Source organism: Hydra vulgaris, chromosome 14 (genome assembly GCF_038396675.1).
Source record: "Hydra vulgaris chromosome 14, alternate assembly HydraT2T_AEP".
Classification (NCBI taxonomy): Eukaryota; Metazoa; Cnidaria; class Hydrozoa; order Anthoathecata; family Hydridae; genus Hydra; species Hydra vulgaris.
Window position 1 is genome coordinate 32,484,538 of NC_088933.1, and position 24,463 is coordinate 32,509,000.

Consider the following 24,463-nt stretch of genomic DNA (forward strand, 5'->3'; position numbering starts at 1 on the left):
TATGAGTATTTGTGCGTATTATTTTTATGTATATATATTGACGTGTAAGTATATTTATTTACATGTTTGTATGTTTAAATATGTATAAATAAATATATTTGTATTTATGTGTGAATATTTGTCTATGAATTATTAAAGGATTGTTTATTATTTAAAATCTGTTTAGGCGGTTCTCGATGACAAGATCTGCGAGTATCCGCGTTCTTGTTGAAACGTTAACAAAATTGTAATTAAGATTTATTAATATTTGTTTCATTCTTATATTGTAAAAATTTTTTTGAATAAATAAAAAAAACAAAAAAAAAAAATAGAAAAAAAAAAAAAATTACTGTAACATTTCTTGGGGTAGCACTAATCACACTAAACTCAAAAAAATTTATAGTAAACAAAAACATGCTTGAAGGATGATCTTGGCAACTAAAAACACAATGCGAACCTCTCTAACGTCAGCTTGGAGCTTTAAATATTTATAAGCTTAATATTCATCAATTAATGTTATTTATGCTTAAAGCAAAACTTGGGTTTTCTCCAGTAACATTTCAATCCTACTTTAATGAAATCTTTCATAAATATCCAACTAAATTTTCAGTGAATAACTTTGTGGTTCCAATAAACCTTCTTAAATTAAGTTCGTACCAAATTCAATGTCCAATCTTTATTAAAAAATTAAACTTCGTTTTAAAATGCACTTTGCAAAGTTTTAAGGATGATTCAAAACGGTATTAACTGAACATGGAATTCGATATATTAGATTTCAAATTTTTTGAAAACAATTTAAAGGTTTGGACTGAATCGCTTGAAAATAAATTAAATTTTTATTACTTTCTTTAGTATAAAAGATAACGAAAATAAAATTGTCTTTTTCGTTTATATTTTTGATGATATTAAATAATCAGCCCAAACACTTATGTTTACATATATTGCTTTTTTTTTTTTAGTTAAACAAGGCAATATTTTTTTGTGTTTTGATAACTTTTATGATTTTCTGTCGTTTTTACTTTTTATTTTTTAAATTATTTTGCTGGAAGATTGTTAGCAACAAATTATTTTATTGCTGAAGTATTTGATTTGTTTTTGTTTATGTATTTATACTGTCTTTTTGTCTTTTATCATTTATTGTGCATGTAAATTTTTGTGTGACGGGGCTCGGTGATAAGACAAGCTGTCTTCTTCTTGTTCCGGCGAGGATTTTTCTTTTATTGTAATTTCTTTTTTGTAATATTTATCAACGGCGAAATAAATAAATAATAAAAAAAAAATACGATTGCGTTTTTGTATTTATTTTTTTCTGAGGTTCAGAATTCATTATAGGAAAAACTGGAAAGTGATTAGTTAAATTTTTATTTTTATTTGTTTTATTAATTATTTCAATAGTTAATAACTCACAATCAGCGTCATTTACTTTGAGGTTTTCAACATGTTAAAAAACCAATGAGTTTTGACGAATGGACGCGCCCCCGCCAGTCCGTGCTTCTCGGTTGATGAGAAATCACTTTTCTACCCTGATAATTGAAAGTTAGAAATTATTGCGTCTCGATGACACCAAGTTTCTGTCAGACAGATAATACTAAACTTGTTACTTATATTATTTAACATCAATTTTAAATTTTCAAAGTTTTTATTTATGCTTCTGATGTTTAAATGTAATAATCGAAAATGAGATGATGAAGCTACAACATGTTTAAAATCGTCAACATTGTAATAAGTCGTATCTACTGAAATTTCGTCAAAAAAGTTCATGTTTATGATCGTCATTGATTCGGGTTTGGTGCGTATTTCCTTTCTGAAACTGTCAAAAATATTAAAACTGTTGGCTTCCGTCATTTTAACAATAAAAACTAAGAATATTGATTCTAAGACATAAAAATATAATAAATAAATATACTTTCAGCTACTTTTTATGTGATTTTTTAAAATCTTTAACTACTATTTTAACATAAATAACAACAGAATTTGAACAGAACAGAATTTAAACAGAATTTGAACAGAACAGAACTTGAACAGAAATTTACCGTTGTTCCTGTAGTTCGCATTTCTTCAAAGAGATTTTTTCGTATCTAGGTTGTCCAAGGAGTAGTTCTCATTTATAAATACTCCTGTTCCTTTTAACTTTTTTGAATTCTTTAATATGCTAATTTTATCTTTATAGTACAGGAGTTTTATCACGATTGATCTAGGTTTGCTAAGCCCAATTATTCCGGTTCTATGTGCCCTTTCAATAACTGCGCCACTTACATTTAGATTTTTTTCAAAGATATTAAGAACTTTTTCTTCAGATACATTCCAACTTTCATTTTCACTTTCTGCTATTCCTTCGAGACGCAAATTATTTCTTCTCAGTCGATCTTCCAGTTGTCGCAGCTTATTTTTTTCTTCCGCATTAAATGCTACTTTTGTAATAATTTTTTCTTCAATTTTATTAATTTTTTCTTCCTGTGTATCTTGTGTAAAAGTGATACTGTTTTCAATATCTTTTTGAGTCTGTTCTAATTTTGAGAGTCTGTCATTTATTTTTCCCATTTCAAATTTTCTTAAATTACTTTCAGCTTGCAAAGCTTTGCACGTTTCTTTAATTTCTTTAATTTCTTTCAAAAGTCCATCGATTCTATCATTTGCATTTTTTAAATTTCCACTTATAAGTTTAGTATGTCTTTTTGTTGTTTCTTAAACATCTCAGAGAGTATTTCACGAACTAATTTCACAGATATTTCTGTAGCTTCTGTATTTGATTGCATTTTGTTTTTATCAGTATTTTTATTTTTATCCATTTTATTATTTTTATCAATTTACAAGTTAAATACCAATACGTTTTTATTTAAGAATATTTAAACAAGTATATTTATGTATACATTTTCAAATAATTCCATAGGCTCTTTAATTAATTGGTTTAACATATTTTAACATCTAAAGCCCCTGCTAAAACTATTTTTTTAAATATTTATGCAGAATTTTAAAAGTTTGTATTAGGTATACATTTGTAATGGATTGTCTAGATTAGAGTGTTTAAAACAAGCAAACAAAGAAACTGGTTTGATTTTGAGTTTGAACAAAATAGGCAATTTGGAGACACAAACCAGCACATCTACAAATCCAAATTCTCCCAAGAGCCAACCCTCTACTAGTGGAATTAATCAACATTATTCTTCTCTGATAATTAGACAAATGGTGCTTCCTTCAAACAAGAGAGGTCTAGTATTATTTCTGTCATGATCAACCATAGATGGTTTCCTTCGCCAAAAAGCTCTAGGTTAGTCATGGGCATTTTTTAATTATATTTTAATATTGATCTTATGTTATTTTAAACTTAGTGATATGTATGGTCATAAAAACATTTTTTTTTTTTATAGACTAAATCTATAAACTGTTAACTTTGTTTATAACTGTAATTATAAACAAAAGTTCGCACTGTTGCGCAAAAGCTTCAATCACCATCTGTTGTGACGTCAGGTCAAGTTGCATCTATTCTGGCGGGAGTGAAAGAGAAAAAGAAAGACCAAGAGCGCGCAAAGGTTGAAAGAATGAATAAATGCTCGGCAACTGATTTGGCGAAGAAGTCAAAACCCCCAGTAAAAAAAAAGATATGCACACTAAGCCAATGCAAACAAAAGAAGAAAATTTAAAACATCATTTTATTCAGGTAAAAACAACTTCAAAGTGACCACTCTATGATTGAGCTGTTGTTTTAATAAATTAATAAAAAAATAAATAAAAACATTTCCACATATTATTTATTAATGTTATTTTCTCTTTTTTTTTAAATGACACGCAATGATATGACCGGAGATTTCTAGTTTATTTGTAATGAAAGTGAAAAATAATGTATATAAAACTTTGATTCTTTAATAATAATTTAGACTTGAAATTAAATGTTTATCAAAAAGAAAAAGACAAGTTTTTGAAAAAAAATTAATCGTGGCGAACTAGTATAACATTAGCAAAAGTAAAAATTCCCAGATGGCAAACATATGTTTCTTGGTAGTGGTCGCCATTTGGCTCTTTCGGAGGCTATTGCTCCCGTATTTATTATCGGAGGTCATTTGTTCTTTGAGCATCGTAAAGACCAATTCTCGATCTATAGGCTAAGACTAACAGATTTATAACTTATAAAAATAAGAGCGGAATCAATATTTTATATCGGACAAGTTCACGAAAGTGGCAACATTCAGGTGTTTTACCCTAGTTAGTAACACACAAAATATTATCAAACTAAAAAAAACGCTTTTATTGTACAGCGTAAAAGTACATGATAATTATACAAAAATATACATTATATAAAAGCTGAAAGTTTCAGCTGTAAAATGGTGTATAATAATTTAATTTTAAATGCAAATTTTTGCTTCCACTATGCGCCTGGGTGATTGAATAACTTTAAGCTTTTACATCGTTTGAGCACTGTCCGGCTTTTCGAAGTATTTTAGCGTTTAAAATATTTAATTATTGCAGTTTCTTAATATTGATTGTTTATGTGCTGATTATATGATTGTTTGGAGTGCTGTAAAAAAACAGTTGTAATGCTTTGCTTATTACTATAAAGTTTTCAGGCTTGGCGTTAAATAAAGTATGTTATAATCCTTCATAAGATTTTCATTAAAATACTATTTAAACTATTTGAAGTTAAGAGAGTAGGATTTTATAAAGGATTTTATGAAGGATTTAATAAGGATTTTATGAAGGAAATAAGTACAAATCTAATTATAGCTTGAACTACAGCTACTTAGAGTAGCAAAAGCAAAGCAAGCTTGAATTATTTAGTTAAACAATTATTTCTATTAAAATTATACATAACTCACTATAAAAGATTACAGTTTTATAGTCAGAAATTCTCCAGTTGTTACAACTTAAAAAAATTAAAATTTGTTTATGAAAACAATTTTGTTTATTTTTTATATTTATTATATCAAAAATGATTGTTTTTAGTGACCTTAATATGAATATATTAATTTCACTAAAAACATAACAAAAAGGCGGAGACTTAAATATTGCTTTTATACGTCGCAAATTTTATTTAACTCATAAGATTTATTCGATTTATTTATTTATCAAATGGTTACTTAACAACTTTTATAGTGATTTAAACAAACACAAATCACAAATATTTAAATATTAAGTTCTTCTTTTCTTTTTTTTCGTAAGCTCGTCCATTTTACTCGTTCGTTGTTAATTTTGTTTCTTAAAGCTTTTTCTCGAATCCCAGTTTGGTTACAGAAGACCTTTATTTCATCATACTCTAGTATACGTTCTGAGTATACGTTCTTTCTAAACGAAAATTGCAAAAGCTAATTAAAATCTTTTCAGAAATTTAAAAAGCTTTCATTTTTATTATTATATGTTATTTTACTATTGAGTAAATATACCAAAACTGGCTAATGCAAAAAAGAATTACTGTTCTATTTACAAATCAATGACAATTATAGATCAAACTGTGTTAAGTAATAAATAATTGTATTTTTTGTTAGTTTAGACGGCTGTCGGATGCGGGATGAAGAAAGTAGGGAAAAAGACCGGTAAAACTGTTAACGACTTTTATTAAGTAAAGACAAGTTTTTATACAGCTTTTTTGAGGCAAATTAAGACAGTTAGCAGGTTTGGGGTTAGCCAGATAACTTGCGTCACACTTTTTTTAGGAACGGAAAAGGGATTTGACGACTCGTAAGGAACTCGCTACTATAGAATTACGATGTTGTGAAGAGGTGGGAGAAGGGGTAAAAAAATGAGTGTTAGGAATTGTGCAACATATAATTTGGAAAACCCCTTTGCAAAAGAGTCCAAAATTACCTTCTAATTTTTGAGCAGGAGATTTATTCAGTTCAACATTTAAATTTTTAATTTCTTTTGACAGATGCTGACTTTTTAAAGGTTTTTCTAGAAGTAAAGATCTTTAAATTTTATATATAATCATTATAAGTTTTATAATCAAATAATAACAAATATAAGATTTAATAACATTACTAAAAAAAGTATATTCCTCTGTTTAACTGTTTAAAAGTATATTCCTCTGTTCCCACTATTTAATAAAGAAAAATCAAACATTACCATGTAAATGATCAGTTGCCTCATTTTCAAGTTTGCCTCCTTTTTCAAGTTCACCATTGGGATCTACTATTTAAAGTTAAATTTAGGTGCAGTTTATTTATTTAAAGTAATAGAAACTCAAGATTTCAAAATGTAAATTCCCACCTGTTTGAATCAAACTTAAACTGGTTTTCATACGTTTGGGATTCTTGGGTCTGCTTCCTGCATCAATAAAAAATAAATTTTTGAAAATAATTTTAGAATATCATAAAGTAAATATTATTTAATGCAAAAGAACTTATTATTGAAAAATATAATTTAAGTCTAATTTAATAAATAAACTTGCAAGTCGTTCAAGTGAAGTATGTAATTATTTATAAATCAACAAGACTTCTTAAAATTTTTAACTTAGATTGTCATAATTTGCGCGCAAATAACCTATTTTTTTAATGTAAAAACATAACTTACTTTTAAAGTATTATATATTAAATTCTATTATAAAGTATATAAATATCTTTAAAACTATATCTTATATTTGTTTAGTTATACTAGTATAGAGTATATAGAGTATATAGAGTATACTCTAATGATACAAAAACTACTTTATACCTGCGTCGATAGCCAAAAAGTGTTTTCCTGTAGACAAAATTTGTTGGTGGGCGGCTGGTGCTTGATAAATATTTTCATTTATATTTTTGCTATGACCAAAATGTTTAAAAACTAAACTTTTTTCTAAATCACGAAGGATTATTTCAGCCATAAGCGTGCTTAATCTATGTCTATTTGTTGTACCAGTTAATCTAGACTTATTTATAATAGGCAGTTTATCACAAACATTAGTTAAGCTATGCCAGCCTGAACAATGCTTTTCTGAACTTTGACAACTAAGAAATACGTAAACGTTTGATTCCAAAACTCCCACATTGCTTCTAACAACTGGATCGGAAAAAATTTCCATAGCACGGACAGTATCTTCGGGAATTAAAACAGGGACAAGATGATTTGAACTTCACTTTTTTTGCTAAGTTTTCTTCTCACTTTCTCGTAAAGTAGTGACCCAATCATCAAAATTGTTCGGTCACACTTCGCAATAATGCCAATAGAATCATCTCTATTTACTTGCAAAATTTCATTTTTAAAATTTTGATTTAATCTTTCTTGTGATTTATCAGTAAGAATTTCAACCGGTACTGCACATTTTGAATAAGAAGAATCTTTTCCACATAAATTCATAGGGGAGAGTCGCCGATTATGGACCACTTTTGTTGCAGAGTGTATAATTCACTCACTTTTGCTTAAATAGTTAACTTTTATATTGTAAACCACTTCTTACCTTCAGCTGAACATATTATATGAAGCTTGTAGTTGTTGATTTATTAATAGTTATAAAATGTGTCAAAAACGTAAGTGGTCCATATTGGGGGAACTTTAAGCTTGTGCTCCAAATATGGACCATTGAGGTTCCTATTATGGACTAGTTATAAACGGTTTGACTTGGTCATTTAAACAAATTATATACACACTAAAGACAGAATTATTAGAATATAAATACTCAAGAGTATGTAAGCTTCTAATTTTTAACAGGTTTTTAGATGTCCTTTTTGAAAAAAAAAAAGTAATTAAGTTTAAGCCAGCCACCATTTATTTGATTCTAATTCTACCAGTCTCATGCCCATGTATGCATACACTCAGTTTTATTTATAAAGTGTTTTACTATTTTAACATTTAGCACACACAAAAACATGAATACTGATGTGTAATAATATTTCAAAATTTATTTACAAAGTTCACAAATAAAGTCACAATCTAAAGTTCCTGCGCATTCTTCATGTGCCCATCTTTTGCAGGATCGACAGCATATCATATTTTTTATGTTACATTCTCCACACATAAAACAAAGCCATGAAATTTTATTTAAAATACTGGTACTAGTTGTTGAATTCATTTTGGGTTTCTTACATTTCTTTACTACTTTTTCTTTAATTATTTTTGTGTTTTTGGACTTTTTAACTTTTGTGTTTGTTTTTGGACTTGAAGTAAGAATTTTTTTATATGGACTTGAAGTAAGAATTTCTGACTGTTCTTTGCGACACTTCCTTTTGCCTGCACCTTTGGGGGAAGAACAGGGACCAGTCTCTGAATTGGAGACAAAGCCCGGATGTAAAAAATTAGTGCCTCATAGTGCCCAGAGTTATTTTTAAACATGGTGTACTTCACTGTGATAGAGTTACCACTATGTTCTTCACCATACATCAGCACATTCCTGTTTGCATTGTGAATCACAATTTTTGTTTTCAGAAGACAGGAGATCTGATTTATCTCTCATTCTCCCACAAACGAGTCTGGTTTGGTAATGTGAGCAATACGCTCTTCTAACAAGTTAAAGATGCTGGGGTTGGTCAGCATTTAAGGCATCCCCGTGCATGTCAACAGACAATATTTCCAAATTAGATATCAAATGGATAACAGGCTGATTACGAAGTGAGTCAGCCATAGCAGTTTCCTTCAGATGAAGCAGTGGACTGACCAGCTTGCCGTTTAATCGCTGAGCTGACTGAAGATCTGGTGTTGTGCACACAACAACTGACCTAAAAAAACATTTCCCATCAGAGTAAATTGGGATGCGCAAAAAATTTTCCAGCACCTGTGGCAGAACTGTTTTGGAATGGGACGTTTCAACAGCCGGTGACACTGGGTGGGTCACATAAGTTGTTGGTTTTGGAACCATCTCATCCATTATGCCTGGAAGTGGTGGCACACCCTCCTGGTCTTGTGCTAGTCTAATTACACATACCAATGCTGGTATCGAAGCTTCCTGGGCTTGTGCTGGTAATGTCCCTGATGTAAGTGGTGAAGACACCATGGTCTCGTGGTCTCCTGATTGAGAAGCGAATGATGACGCATAATCCTGAGGTTTAGAAACATCTCGTGAGCGTGGCCAAATTCCACACGATGCAAAACCATTATTTGCTGTTGACATGGTAGCAGCCTTTGCATATGCCAGTTGAAAATGATTGGCCACCTGATATGAACTCACTGAACGTCCTGGATTTAGTCTCAGCCATTTTTCCACCTCCCTGTCGTTGTAGACTTTAAGGGGCTTAAAAAAAGCTTTATCCAGAGGCTGCAGTTTGTGTGTTGTGTGAGGTGGAAGTGACAACATTATGACATTGTTGTCAATGGCAAGCTGAATGGCCTCAAGATTTTAAGTATGGGATTTGTGGCCATCTAAAATAAGTAAAACCTTATCATCTTTTGTTGGCTTCACATGACTGATGAACATTCTCATCCACTGTACGAAAAGTTCAGAATTTATCCATCCTGAATCAGAACATGTTACAATGCTGCCTTCTGGTGCACCATCTCCCAGTTCATCAGGAACCCGTTTTTTTTTGAATATAATCATTGGTGGAACATAATGTGTTCCACCAGCATTTACGCATCAGACAACTGTTTTGTTAACACCCCTTTCTGCACTGGCTATGCTACCTATCTGTTTTTTGCCTTTTAGGCCAAGCACGCGCTGGCAGTTCTTTTGCACGGTTGAAATACCATTTTCATAAATATTGTAAATGTTATTGGCCTTGAGGCAATGATCTTTTATTAAATTTTCTAGTAATTTAAAAAACCTGTCAACATCCCCCAGGTTGAAGCCGCTGGCTCGCGACATGGAAGTAGCTTCTGGTTGGCGGAGGCAGAGGTCAGGGAACCTGGTTAAAAATTTGTAATACCACTTTTTCCCAGCTTGACCTTTATCCTTATTGAATGGGTAATTTAAACCCTTGTGTTCTGCAACTTCAAATGCCAGAGTCATTAAATCTTTCCACGACATTCCGAAAAACATGACCTCCAATTTTAAAACTAGGTTGTGTATTTCTAGCTCAACATCCGCAGGAAAGATAGTACTTCTGCCTAGCTTTTTAAAGCCGTTAGCAAACTTGTTAGCATTATCAAAATGCCTCTACAGAGTTGCTTTGGGGATGCCGTATGTGGCTGCACATTTGTTCAAGCCAATATCACCATTTCTTTACGCCTCAGTAGCACGTTGAAGATCATCCAGCAGCCCCTGATTAAAAAAAAAAAATTGAAATAAATTGTAGGACAGGGCAAAATTTTAAAAAAAAATTTGTCTAAATTTACCTACTCCAATCTACCACTACAAATATAATACTTAATAAATATTTATCATTATTTATTATTATTAATAGGCTATTATTATTATTATTAATTTAATTTTATTCATTAGGCCTATAGCCTATAACTATAATAATACTATAATATTAATAATGATTCTTAATTATTTTTAGACCCTTAGCCTTATAATTATATCTTAACTTATATTATTATATAATTATCTAATTTAAATTTAATAGGTCAATTATAGTAATAGTAATTACTTAGTAGATCTATAATGACTATAATTAAATAATTATAATCTTCTATAGATTCTATAGTCAGGCTATAGTCTAGTCAAATTTCAAATACTAATAAAAATCAAAGATTAAAATAAAACATAAGATTAAGATAATTTAATTTATCAATAGCCTATGATAAAATAATAACATCCAAGAGAATAAGAACTTATGTTCCCCAATATGGACTACAGTTTCCCATCTTGAACCACTGGTCTATTTTAGGGACAGCAGTTGGTCCATATTTGGAGAACCACATGGGCATCTAATTTTACTAAATAAAACCAAAACGATGTCATTTGGAGCAACACGCTTGTATTTAGTAAGAAATGTAATGAAAAAGCTTTCCATTTAGCATAGAAGCATTGTCCTGGTTCAATTATTTGTAGAATGACACACAAAAAAAAGCGAGTGTACTTTTAGAAAAAAATAACCAAATAAAATACTAACTTACCTTTTTGAAGTATTCTTGCTGACTGCCATCATTGAAATGCAATTTAACTGAACGGAAGTCACTCTTTAATGCTACGTTTCCAAATTTTAAAAATAAAATCGCATTTATTTGTTTCTTCGGTGGTCCATAAAAGGGGACGGTCCATAATGGGCGACTCTCCCCTATAAAAAAATTTAATTCTTCGAAAACTATTTCAGTACCATCTACTAACTTTATAAATCCAATATTAAATCTTTTGAATATATCAATCTCACGTGAACAGGAAAACTTATTATGTCTTGGTCCGCAATTTATTCCAACATAAAATAAAATACCATTTATTGATATTATAACATCATCTGAGGAATGCGCTTTAAATTTAGAAAAAAATGTGAACCTAGTAAGGGCAGAATTTAAGACAGATTATCAGCAAAACATAAACCAAATATTTAAGAGTGATAATTAATAGTAATGTTTCTAAAAATTAACGTCTAGCTATCAATGAACTAAAAAGTTCAACCAGCATAAAATTATATCCATTTGATAAAGGTAATGTATTTTAAATTCAGAATCAGCAATACAAAAAAAAAGGAACAACTAGGCGATTGCGCAGTATCTACAGTTGATCCAAATCAGAAATTCCTAAATCTTATTCAACGTACCCTTAGTAAATTAAAAAAAGATAAAAAACTAGATAAACAAACGATAGTAAAATATATCCTTCAGATGCAATTTCACCCCGTTTGTACGGTTGTATTAAAGGACATAAAAGTGAAAAAGCTTATCCAATGCGAATAATAGTTTCGGCAATTGGCACACCACCACATAAACTTACGCAACATCTTGTTGAGATAATACAACCAACTTTAAACAAAAATGAATGCCGTGTTAAAAATTCATTTTCGTTAGTATCAATAGCAAAAGAATGGTTTATTAATGACGAAGTTCAGGTGTCATTTGATATTATTAATTTATACTTATCAGTGCCACTTGATAAAGCAACTTTTAAAGTTATTGATATGCTAAACAAAGATAGAGATGATCTTATACAACGAACTAAATTATCTTTAGTAGACTTCTTGTCATAAGCAACAGGCTTTAAATGTCAATATTGCACCAAAGTCTTACAAACGTTACGTTGATGATAGCCACGCTCGATTTACTAATATTGATGACGCAAATTCTTTTTTAACACTTTTAAATTCACAAGATAAATCAATCCCATATACATGTGAATACGAAAATGCTCAACACCAATTAAATTTTTTAGATATTTGTATTTTATCTAATCACTCCCTTCACAAATATGAGTTTTCCATACACCGCACAGTGGGCCAGAAATCACTTTTACTGGACAAAATTCATAACTTATTTAATATTAGGGCTATATTGACTAAAGTTAGGATGAATAATAATATGATGTTTGCGCTTCTTATGAAGGTGTTATTTTTTTAGTTCGTTGCTATGGATACCTAATTTTGCGTAGCAAAAACATAGTTTTTTTTTTCCAGATATTTTTACAAGTGTTATGTTCACCAAGTTTTACATAACCAATATGAGGTCATGCTTTTTAAAAAAGTAAACATATTTTTCTTATTTATTTGCTATGGATACCTAATTTTGCTTAGCAACAACTAAGTTTTATTAGTTGTATATGTTTTATTTGTGCTATGTACACTATTTAGCACGTGTTTTATTATGAAATCCTCCCTTTGATCCTCGCTTGCAGAAAGCAAAACGTTTTTCAGTTTAGTATGATTAACTAGTGTTATTACACGTGCTAATACACGTTGCTTGATAAACTTGGTTTCCTGTAAAAAAATTATACTCTAGCTTCGTTAATTAGTTTTTCTAATCAGCAGATTTTACAAGCGTCTACAGAATTTTTCAAAGTTGTATGGGTATTATTGTACCCATGCATTCACGAAAATCTTTGACAATGTATGCTACAAGTAGTACAAGCTTAGTAAGTGGTAGGTCTATATATTTAAAAATACAAAATAATTATGTACAATATGATTAAGGCAAAATTACAAAATAAAAGAATGGCTTTCTTTTAAGAGTTGCACAACACCATCTGGAAAGTTTTCTTTTTTAGGGTGCTTAGGTGATCGTAAAGCACTGATTACTGGATCGGATGAGCACATAAAACGCCGTAAAAGGTCTTCGTTTGTCTGTAAACGCGAACACTTCCTTGAAAAAAATTCGCGGAATTTTTAAAGTCTTTATTTCGTGCCTCTAAGGCCTCTTCACTCATCATCCCAATTGGCAACACCATCTCATCAACAACCTGCCATCCATGTATCGAAGTTTTGTGCAAGCTCGGTGGCATGCAGTACCAGGAATAAAGTTGTGTAAAAAGCTGTACTGTTTCTAAGCAATAGTCTTTTAATTTATCAGCATCAATCATAAAACCAGATGACAAAGTGCATAGCACAATATATATCCTTTTAATTAAATGCATATCAACATTGAGAATTGCTGCTGTTTATTCAGCATTTCTGAAGAAACATCGAGCAGTATTGCGATTATTATCAATCACCAGCCCAAATTCATTTCTGAACCGAGATTGAATTAAATTTATTTTAGCTTTAACTTTTTCTTTGTCTGCATCTGACCTTGATGCCCATTTATTCACTTCAGCTTTGTAGCCGACTTTTAACAAACACTCCATCCTACGAGTCAATGCAGGAAGTGTTGAGATGCCATACTTTAATCCGGTCGGAGTTAATGGCAAATTGCAAACAATATTAAGTTGGTTCATTTGACCAGGCATTGAACCACAAACTGAGCAGCACTGACTTGAATTAGTAACTGTAGATAATGCAGTGGCTAATTTTACATCTATCATGGTAACATCAACTTTGTGAAGAACAGTTAAGTTTTCATACTCAGGCACCGGAGTTGTAGTTAAGTTTCCAATAGCATTTTCAAGAAATTGATGCTCTGCATTTACTACATCAGTTGTCTCCTTTACAAACCTAAATCGCACAATTTGGCAGTACAATGTTGATGACGGATGTGGATTTCTCCAAACAATCTTCCCCACTTGACCAGAGAATCCTGTCAATTCAAGTGGTACAAATCAGGTAACAAACAATTTTGCTTCTTGGAAATAGCTTCTAATTTCGAGCTCATCAGTAACTTGTGCATAAATACTTTCACCAATTGACCCATCAAAACCTGCCTTTGAGCGCAGAATTAGCCTATCAAAAACAAACGAATTGAAAACATCATGTTGTACTTCTAACAACCGCAGCACAGTATGATCTACTAATGCTTGGAAAATGATGCCTGCAGAGTAATCTGTTGCTGACCATGATTCACGACTAGGCAAACACCTCTCTTTTGCCTCACGTAAATCATTGTATGGTGGATATAAATTACTTTTTTTGCTTTTTGCATTGTTTCTTAAGCGCTGATATTGAGATTTGCTCATCTCATTATCTAACAAAAGAGCCAACGCTTCTTCAGATGTATTATCAGAATGATCTAGTTCAGCATCTTTGTTATCCGCCACCTTTATTGCTATCTGAGCATCTTTTCTTCTAACTTCTTTCCAAAGGTGTGTGCCACTAGCAAACAACAGCTCACAAGAACTTGAAGCTGACAAAGTTGGAACTTTTCTTTTCTTTGTTTTTGAAGACGAATCTTCAAATGGTAATGAAGGTCTGCCGAGTTATTTGTTTTTACTCTCCTTCATTAATGTATTAAAATCATTTTCAAGCCAAGCTGAATTCTTCCTAATAAACTTTGCATCGGTTTGTTTACTTCGAGTCCATCTTTTACCATATTCAGAAATAAATAAATGAAATTGACTCTCAAACTTTTTACCGTGAAACCTCAAATCATGTTCTTAAACAAGGTTGTATACAAGTATAAATATTTTATGTATTGACAGACCGTTGAGTCTGATAAACTGGTGAATTTCGTTTCTTGTGACACTCATGAAACCTAAATAAAAATATGTATATATATATGTATATAAAATATATATATATATATATATATATATATATATATATATATATATATATATATATATATATATATATATATATATATATATATATATAAATATATATATATATATATATATATATATATATATATATATTTACATATATATTATTGTTCAGTACTACGCTTAGTATGAGTAAGATCGTATTATATGTTTTCCGCGTTTTTGAAAATTTTGTGCAAATAAAAGTTTTTGAGCGCAAATACAGATTTTTTGTCAGGTAAGAGATGTTCAAATGTGAAAGAAAAGCAAAGTCGCGCCTAGTGGCAGCCATATTTATGAAATTATTAAAGAAAACATATACAAGCTTCAAAATATCTAAGTATAAAAGCAAGATGTAGCAATAAAAAAAAAACTTTGTCAAATAAAAGCAAAAGTCATACAATAAAATATAAAATAATAGGCGTGTTTAAAGTTGCTGCTTATATGTTAATTACATACCAATTTTAGTCAAACAACTTTTAAAATCCAGATAATATATAGAGTTATAATATAATATTTTAAAAAGCGAAATATTTTATTTAAATGTTATTTTTTTCCTTCAAATTTTTAAACAACATTTTTCTCTTTATATTTTTTTTTTCTAATTTACACTCGCGTCTACTTCAACCACATCATAAGTATAATCATTAAAGTTTTAAGTGTATATAAACGGTTTTAAATTGTTTTATGATATCTAAATAAATGTTTAAAACTATTATAACATTAAAATTATGACATTGGTTTCATACATTTGTCCAGCCACTGGCCCACTGCGCACCGTAAAGATGCAATTACAAACGTACTTATAAAACCAAAATCATGTATTTCACCGAATATCGCAGTTAGTATTTTTAAAGGTTTTTTAGCGCGAGCATACAAAATTTGTTCAGAACATAATATTCAAGATGAAATTAATTTTCTTATTAAAGTTTTTACTGAAAATGGACGTTCATATAAACAGTATTCAGGTATTGCTAAAAGTTATAAATACTCCACAATAAATCTAGTTCTCAAAAAATTGATACCAAAAATCATGTTATTTTTCCATGGGTCCCAAAATTAAGTTTTGTTCTAAGAAGAGAGTTTCGTAAAGTCGGTGTTAAAACAGTCTTCCGTTTTGGTAATCCCTTGATAAATATACTCTGCCGAAACAAGTCTAAACTGCCTCCAAACAATCATCCAGGAGTGTACCAACTTAATTGCACATGTGGTGCATGTTATATTGGTAAAACAAGAAAAAAGATTTCCACACGAATTCAAGAACATAAAATAATCTTTAAACGGTTTTTTTAACGGTTTTATTAGTTAGATAGTGGCTCTCGCTATATGAGCCGATATATCACTTAAAAAAGAAATAAATAGTATGATACCGCATATGATGTTTTAATGCTTATAATATTATTACACATACTATCAAAGATGTCAATTAAATTTTTATATATATATTATTTTTTATATATATATATATATATATATATATATATATATATATATATATATATATATATATATATATATATATATATATATATGTATATATATATGTATATATATATATATATATATATATATATATATATAAATATATATATATATATATATATATATAAATTACGTTAGTGTATTCTACAAACAGAGTGCTAAATGTTCTTAAAAAACGGAGCAATAATAAAATAGTAAAAACGCTTATCTAAATATATATACATACATATATACATACATGCATATATACATACATTTATATATATATATATATATATATATATATATATATATATATATATTATATATATATATATATATACATATATTTATATATGCATATATATGTTTAGATATATGTATATTCATATACATACATATATATACACCCACATGTATATATATATATATATATATATATATATATATATATATATATATATATATATATATATACATGTGGGTGTATATATATGTATGTATATGAATATATGTATATATATATATATATATATATATATATATATATATATATATATACATGTGGGTGTATATATATGTATGTATATGAATATATGTATATATATATATATATATATATATATATATATATATATATATATATATATATATATATATATATATATATATATATAACCTTGATAACTACCATAAAACAAACCACGACTAATTCAAAATATTGATATGCACTTTTTGTCTGCATCAAAACTAAAAATGTATTTTTCTATTTGCAAGTTTAGATTATGTTTAAAAAAAAAAAAAATAGCAAAATTATTGGATAAATACATACCCAGGAAAACTGGACCATTTAGTTTCAACTCATTTGAGACTAACGGTAAAAACTGAAAATTTAATCCAAATATTTCATGCAAATAACTAGAAGGAAAGGCATTTATAAGTCTTGAAATTACTTTTTGTTAAACATGACTTTTTTAAGATTTTTTACTTGCGAAATATTAGTATAAGTTATTATATCAAATATTTAATAGTGTACTTTGAAAATTCTCTGCTAGTCAAAGCGTTTAGAAATATGCAAATCTCATTAGCAGAACCTTTACGCAAATTTCGCGAAATCGGTTGGGAAGAAGGCGTAAACTTCCTATTAAATGCTCTTCCGTGGTGCTCTGAGAAAAACTTAATTTTGATTTAATTATAAAATATTTATTTTATTTAATCATAAATTTCATTATTTTATATCATATTAATACTGAGATTTCAATTGATGCTTTTAATTTATAATAAAGAAATAATTTGCACATTTAATGGGTATCTAATCTGATTCTACCAAAAAATTTATATAACTTTTGTTTATATTGCTATGCAATCAAGTTGTCTTTAGTTAATACAAGGACTAATAATTTAATATAGACTATTGTTAATAAATTTTCAAAATCTTAGTTTATTGATATTTTTTTAAGTATTTTTATTTTGTTTTATGTTAAATAGTTTTTGTAATAAGAATTTGCTTACTTTTCTTGTCTAGATTACTTTTCTCATTTAGTTGTGCAATTTTACTTAATTATACAGCTAAATCACAACTAGTCTAAAATGAACAGCATCTTAAAATGGATTATTATTTTGAATTCTTTGTCTGCAGTTTATTTGTTTGAGCCCATAACGTTTATTACTGGTGCTGTTGGTGGTGCTCTTGCTTCAATTTTAATTGATAAATTTTCTAGATCAAGTATGTATACATATATATCTAAATAAACATTTTTTGTTATTTTTTTTGATAATATATGTATATATATATATATATATATATATATCTATATATATATATTCATATATATATATATATATATATATATATATATATATATATATATATATATATATATATATATATATATATATGTATATATACATATATATATATATATACATATATATATATATATATATATATATATATATATATATATATATATATATATATATATATATATATATATATACATATATATATATATATATATATATATATATATATATATATATTGATATTTATATATTTATATATATATATACATATATATATATATACATATATATATATATATATATATATATATTGATATATATATATATATATATATATATATACATAAATATATATACATATATATATATATATATCTATATATATATATCTAAACACATACATATATATATATGTATATATATATATATATATATATATATATATATATATATATATATATATATATATATATATATATATATATAAATATATATGTATAAATTTATATATATATATATATATATATATATATATATATATATATATACATATTTATATATACACGGTTATGAACCGATGAAGGCAAAATAATAAATTTTTAACATCAGTCCGATGGGAGCAAGCCGATGTTGGAGCAACAGCGTTCCGATATAGGATCTTCAGTAATTTGCGTTTTTATTTCAATGCATGATTATAGTAATTATTAATGTTTTTATTTATTCGTTTAGATATAAATTCATACTCTTTTTAAAATAAATAATTTTCTCACAAAATTTTATTCAAAAAAATGGTGAAATGACGTATACGGCGTTTTTTTAAACATACTAGTAATAATAATAATAATATTATAAATATAATTAGATTTACAATTTGACATAAAAATGCTCATTCTTGATAGATGCTAACTCCATCCAGCTAAAATTTTCTAGACTTAAGGCTCTTGGTTGGGTAAAGGCTACAGATAATGTCCTAATAATAATGCTCATCTATTTTGGGTAGATGTTAACTACATCCAGCTACTTGTAGATAGCCTCAGTGAGGCTGACTCCATTACCAGCTATAAAATAACAAAGTACTAACAGTGCCATGTTGCGTAATAGGTGCGCATTTTCAAAGCTACATATGCAGTTCTAAATTACAGCTTTGGATTATTTAACAGACATGAGAAAAATGCATAGCTCATTGCTTGAAAGGCCGTTCCGATTCTGTAGATGAGCCAAATTTAAAACTAAAACCATACTAATAAGTCTTTAAACTTAAACAATGCTTAAAGTAAACCAAAATAATATAATTGAAGAAAACCATCCCATCTATTCTACTGCTTTAATATATTATTTACACGTGTTTGAGGTATGCAAAGCTTTCTTCTGTCTGTAGAATCTTACCTCTTGCAAAATTAACCAGACTTTGTAGCTTTTTGTGAGACTTATTTAAATACCACTACTTCTTCCTCAGATCTCAGTGTAAATAGGTATTGTTTTTTAATTTGCAACAGCTCCAATAAGAAAATACTTGGCTTGGTCATCTATTCACTCATGTTTTGTAAAATCAGATTTGAATCTTTTGAAGATTCTTTTTTTTGCTTCTATCTAGTCCCCTTTCAATCTAATACCTTTCTTTTTTATCTTTATTACTGTTCATCCTATGATTGCACTCTTTTAGGTGTAATTTCTAATATATATTTATCCTTCTGCTAAAATTGTTGTTTTTGGAGACTTTGATGCTCATCACACTGAATGACTCGGCTCTACTACCAATGACTTTTTTGGTACTAAAATCAAAAACTTCTGCATTTTTCAATCTCTTATACATAAAATCGAATTTGTGACTCGCATTTTAGACACCAGCTTATGATAAGTTTTTTCTTTTTCTCCAATATGTGGTTCTAATTATGTAATCATCTCAATAAATCTTTTTTAGTGTACTAATTCTTCGAAATTATACTATCATGGCTTTATTTACTAATACTCTAAAGCTGACTTGAATTTTTTTGAGACTTTTTTTGTGATTTTGCTTTGGCTGATATCTTATCTCTTTCGGTTTACAAGTGTACCTCCTAGGCAACCTCTAAGATCAAGCCAGGAATAGATATTTTTATTGCTTTTTGTCAGTTCTAAGTCAAACCTAAATCTACTCTACGGTTTGCACCTTCTTGAACTGCTACCATCTAATTATGATCATTTTTTCAGCTTTTCAAAAGAACAACTCTCTTGTAAACAACGCCTATTTAAAATGACAAGAAATCAATACAAAAAAAGCTAATGCTTATGCCAAGCTCCAGTTTGATTCTAAAGACTTTAGGAAAAGGTTTATCAGCTTTTCTAACAACGGCAGGTCCAACATTTTGTATCTCAACGAGAAAACTAATTTTATTAACTCCCCCAAGAACAAGGCTTACTGTTTGCAAGGAACTTTCCTTCTAAATCAACTTTTTAATCTTATATACGTATTCTTCCCTTCTTTCCAGTTAAACAGGTTGAAACATTGCTAGACATTCTAATCACACCAGCATCTGTTCTAAAAGTCATATTCCAATTAAACTCATAAATCAAAAAACATGGCAAGACTTGGGCTGTTGTTTTTGTTAAGGGCTATTATTTTTGTTCTTAAACTTTTTATAAAGTTAGGCATGCTAATCTTTTTGATAAGCTTGTTTTATATGGTAAAATCTAGTAATTTTTTAATAAGTCAAATCTATCTTTCTAACCACTTTATTAACTTCAACGTCAAAGGTGTACACCTTTCTTTGATTTTAGTAATTTCTGGGTACTATAAGTTCCTATCTTATGTTAACTTTTGCCTCAGCTCAAAGAAGCTATTATCTCTGTTTCATTAGCCAAAACTTTCATTCGCTTGACTAGTCATTCAAAAAATTTTCATTACTTTGCTGTATTTGTTCCTGCATGTCCTGAAAATTTTTATTCGTCTTGTACCTTTCCCTTGCTCTTCAACCCTTTGAAACCGTCCCGTGTTCATGTTTTCCTGATTCATACAACCTACAACTTTTTATATCTTCTGTCAACCGTTTCTTTGTTCTTTAATTGTAATGTTTATTTTCAAGTTAGTTCCGACTTACATTAGTTTCTTGGAGCTTTGATAGGAATGAATTTCAATTTAAAAAAAAACTACAACTTTAGCGTAACAATCATAGATAAACAGTTATCTTAAAAAAATGTATAATCTCGATAATCTGGATGTTCCAATTGCGTTTGGCGACTCTAATTTAAAACTTTTTCAATTTATGAAAAAAAATTTAAAATCTTTAGTGGTTTAGCTTTATATCAAGTTCATACACGCTTCATTCGGATTCATATTTATAATTAATTTGTAAATAAAGTAGAGAAACCATAACAGTGAACAAAAATTGCTTTACGTAGCGGTGTTCATACTTTTATGTTAGCATGAAAGCAGACAACGATATATTAATTAAAATAAAGAAATCAAACATTCAATAAATAGTAAAACTAAATTTAAAAAAAAACTTTTTTGTTTTTAAGGACATATTTTAAAGGGCTTATGTCTTATTGCGAGTTGTTAGCGAATAACTTTAAGAGATTAGTGTACCTACATCGACCGAAATTTTAACAAAAATAATTTGACTTTAAAGTTAATACCTAATTTTAAAACAATAAAAGTATAGCTAAAATAAAACGACAAATCCAAAAAGCTGACGTTTAAGCAAATAAACTAGATGATTAAGAGGTTTTGGTGCACTTTGGAATAGTCACAGAAAAAGGATGAGACTTAATTGAACGACGAGTAACACGAGAATGAATTTTAGTAGATGGCACAAGAGACCTTAGCTCTATAAAGCAGTGTCCATTAAAGTATTTGAAGAAAAGAGAAAGAAAAGCAACATAACGACGATGTGATAATGGTAAGAGGTTAGCTGCAAGAGCAGGTACAGCTATGTTCATAATGCGTTTAAGCACATTGTCAAAAAATAAAGAGCATCATTGAAAGATCCACCCCAGATATTTAAACAGTATTCCATTCAAGGACGGTTTCAAAACCCGTAAAAATAATGTATTGAGCACAATAAAGAGATGCAACCTTAAGAGATGCTAATTTTGCAAAGTATTTGGACATATAATTTTCAAGAAAGATTTGAAGTAAGATTTAATTTTAGAAGATGAAGGTTAGATGACTTAACGAGTATTCTACTGTTCATAAATAAAAGTAAATGTAAATTATTACGATAACAATTAGGTGAAAAAAATTGCGTTTTATCTAGATTAAAGTTCAACAGCTACTGTAAACCCTATGGGGTTGCGGAATTGAGATCTTTTTTAAGCTAAAACTCCTTCTCCAAGCAATCAGTGAGTCTTGGATTCTTGTCAAGACAAGATTAAATGGTTGCATCATCAGCGAAAAACGCCATCTTAGATGTAAAAATATCAGGAAGAGTGTTAATTTAGGCAAAAAGGAGTTTAGGGCCACGAAGTGAGCCTTGAGAAACCCCTGAAGTTACAGGATATGAAGAAGAGTGCTGTTCATTGAGTTCAACAGTTATACTAGGATTGTAAAGGAAGGATTCAATAATCTTAAATATGTTATCTGATAGATCCGAAAAGACCAGCATGCAAAACTTCATCAAAAGCTTCAGAAATGTCAAGTGCACTAGGCTTAACTTATCCATCTCCATCCAACGCACGATAAAATCTATTGATTGTTACTGTTAACAAATCAGCTTTAGAACGAGAAAATAGAAATCCACATTAATGATAAGATGAGAGACTAAATGTTTGGTAAATAAAGACTCAAAAATCTTGGTAATGAAAGGAAGAAGAACAATGGGACGGTAGTTAGACGGGTAAGATCGCTCTCCAGAATTTTTGAAAATTGAGAAAACTGACCACGTTTTAAAAAATTTTACAACTACAGATGACAGCTCTAAAGAACACTTCTTCAAAACTATAACAAGTAATTTGTCTGAGTCACAAGCTGTAGAAGAGTCTAAGCAGGAAATCACTTTAGATAATAGTAAACAATAGTAATATAATAGTAAGCAATAGTAAACAGATTTGATGATATACCCAGTAACATACTTACTGTAAATAAAAAAGTATTAGTAAATCGTTGTTTTGTATAGCCTTTTTTAAGATCAAGGGGTATTTCCTGATGTACTAAATTCAGCTTAAGTATTTATAATTTATAAAAGTAATGATCATTGTATATTGTAGGCCTATAATAGTGCTTTCTGTATTTTCTAAAAAATATTTGAACGTGTAATTTACAATAGAATTTTTGATCATTTTACTAAAAACAGTTTCTTTTATTCAAAAAAATTTGGATTTCAGAAAAATCATACAACTGAACATGCTTGTATTGAATTAGTTAGTCAAATAAATAATGGCTTTAACAAAAACTGATTTATTTTAGGTATATTTATTGATCTCTCAAAACCTTTTGATACTGTTGATCATTGTATATTATTAGTAAATTTGAGACATTATGGAGCAACTAATAAGATCTAATATTGGATTAAAAGCTACCTCATGGATAGAAAACAATATGTTCTTAATCAAGAATACGGAAAACCTAAAATCCTGAGTGGAGTACTGCAAGGATCAATACTTGATTTTCTGTTATTCTTTGTTTATGTATATGACTTTAATAATGCGTCACTAAATTTAAACCCAATTATGTTTGCGGATGTTACAAACCTATTTCTTTCTAACAATAGTATCAAACAACTATTAGCAGTCATGAATTTTGAATTAAATAAGATAAAGGACTGGTTTATTTCAAATAAACTCTCATTAAACGTTGAAAAAATAAAGTATACCTTATTTCTTAAAAAAATGCAACAAGAAAATCATCTCCTTAAATTATTAGACCTATTTTCAAATAACATACAAATAAAAAAGCAAATCTATATCAAGTTTTTAGGAATACTTATTAATAATAATTTATCTCGGCATCCCCATATCAAATATTTACAATCAAAAATTAGTAAAACTATTAGTCTGATGTACTGAGTTTCTTTATATGTAAATACAGTTTGCCTAAAGTTAATATACTTTTTTTTAAATTGTTGTTACATTAGCAATGCTAATATTACATGGGCAAGCACACAACCATCAAAACTTAAAAAAATACAGAGTTTGCAAAAACATGCCTGCATAATTATTTAGAGGAAAAAAAATAAAGAGTATATTAAGAAATGAAAATATGGTATGGTAATTTTGCAGAATAATAATTTTAAAACAATTTTGTAAATTCATTCAAATGAATTTTACTTAGTATTCTTAGAAGTTACTTATGATATACGTGTCTTTTTATGTGTTAATAGTTAAATCTTTTTGTGTATGTTTATATTTATTTCCTTGAAA

General features: G+C 28.6%; 1 protein-coding gene across 1 annotated transcript in view; it reads left to right on the forward strand.

The window, feature by feature from the left end:
* Positions 1-17,838: 17,838 nt before the first annotated feature.
* LOC136091059 (torsin-1A-like) overlaps positions 17,839-24,463 on the forward strand; it is a 74,166-nt gene continuing 67,541 nt past the window's right edge. The window contains exon 1 of the mRNA XM_065818043.1: positions 17,839-18,047. Coding sequence (XP_065674115.1) covers positions 17,912-18,047 — 136 coding nt within the window. The 5' untranslated portion in view covers positions 17,839-17,911. The remainder of the gene's footprint in view (positions 18,048-24,463) is intronic.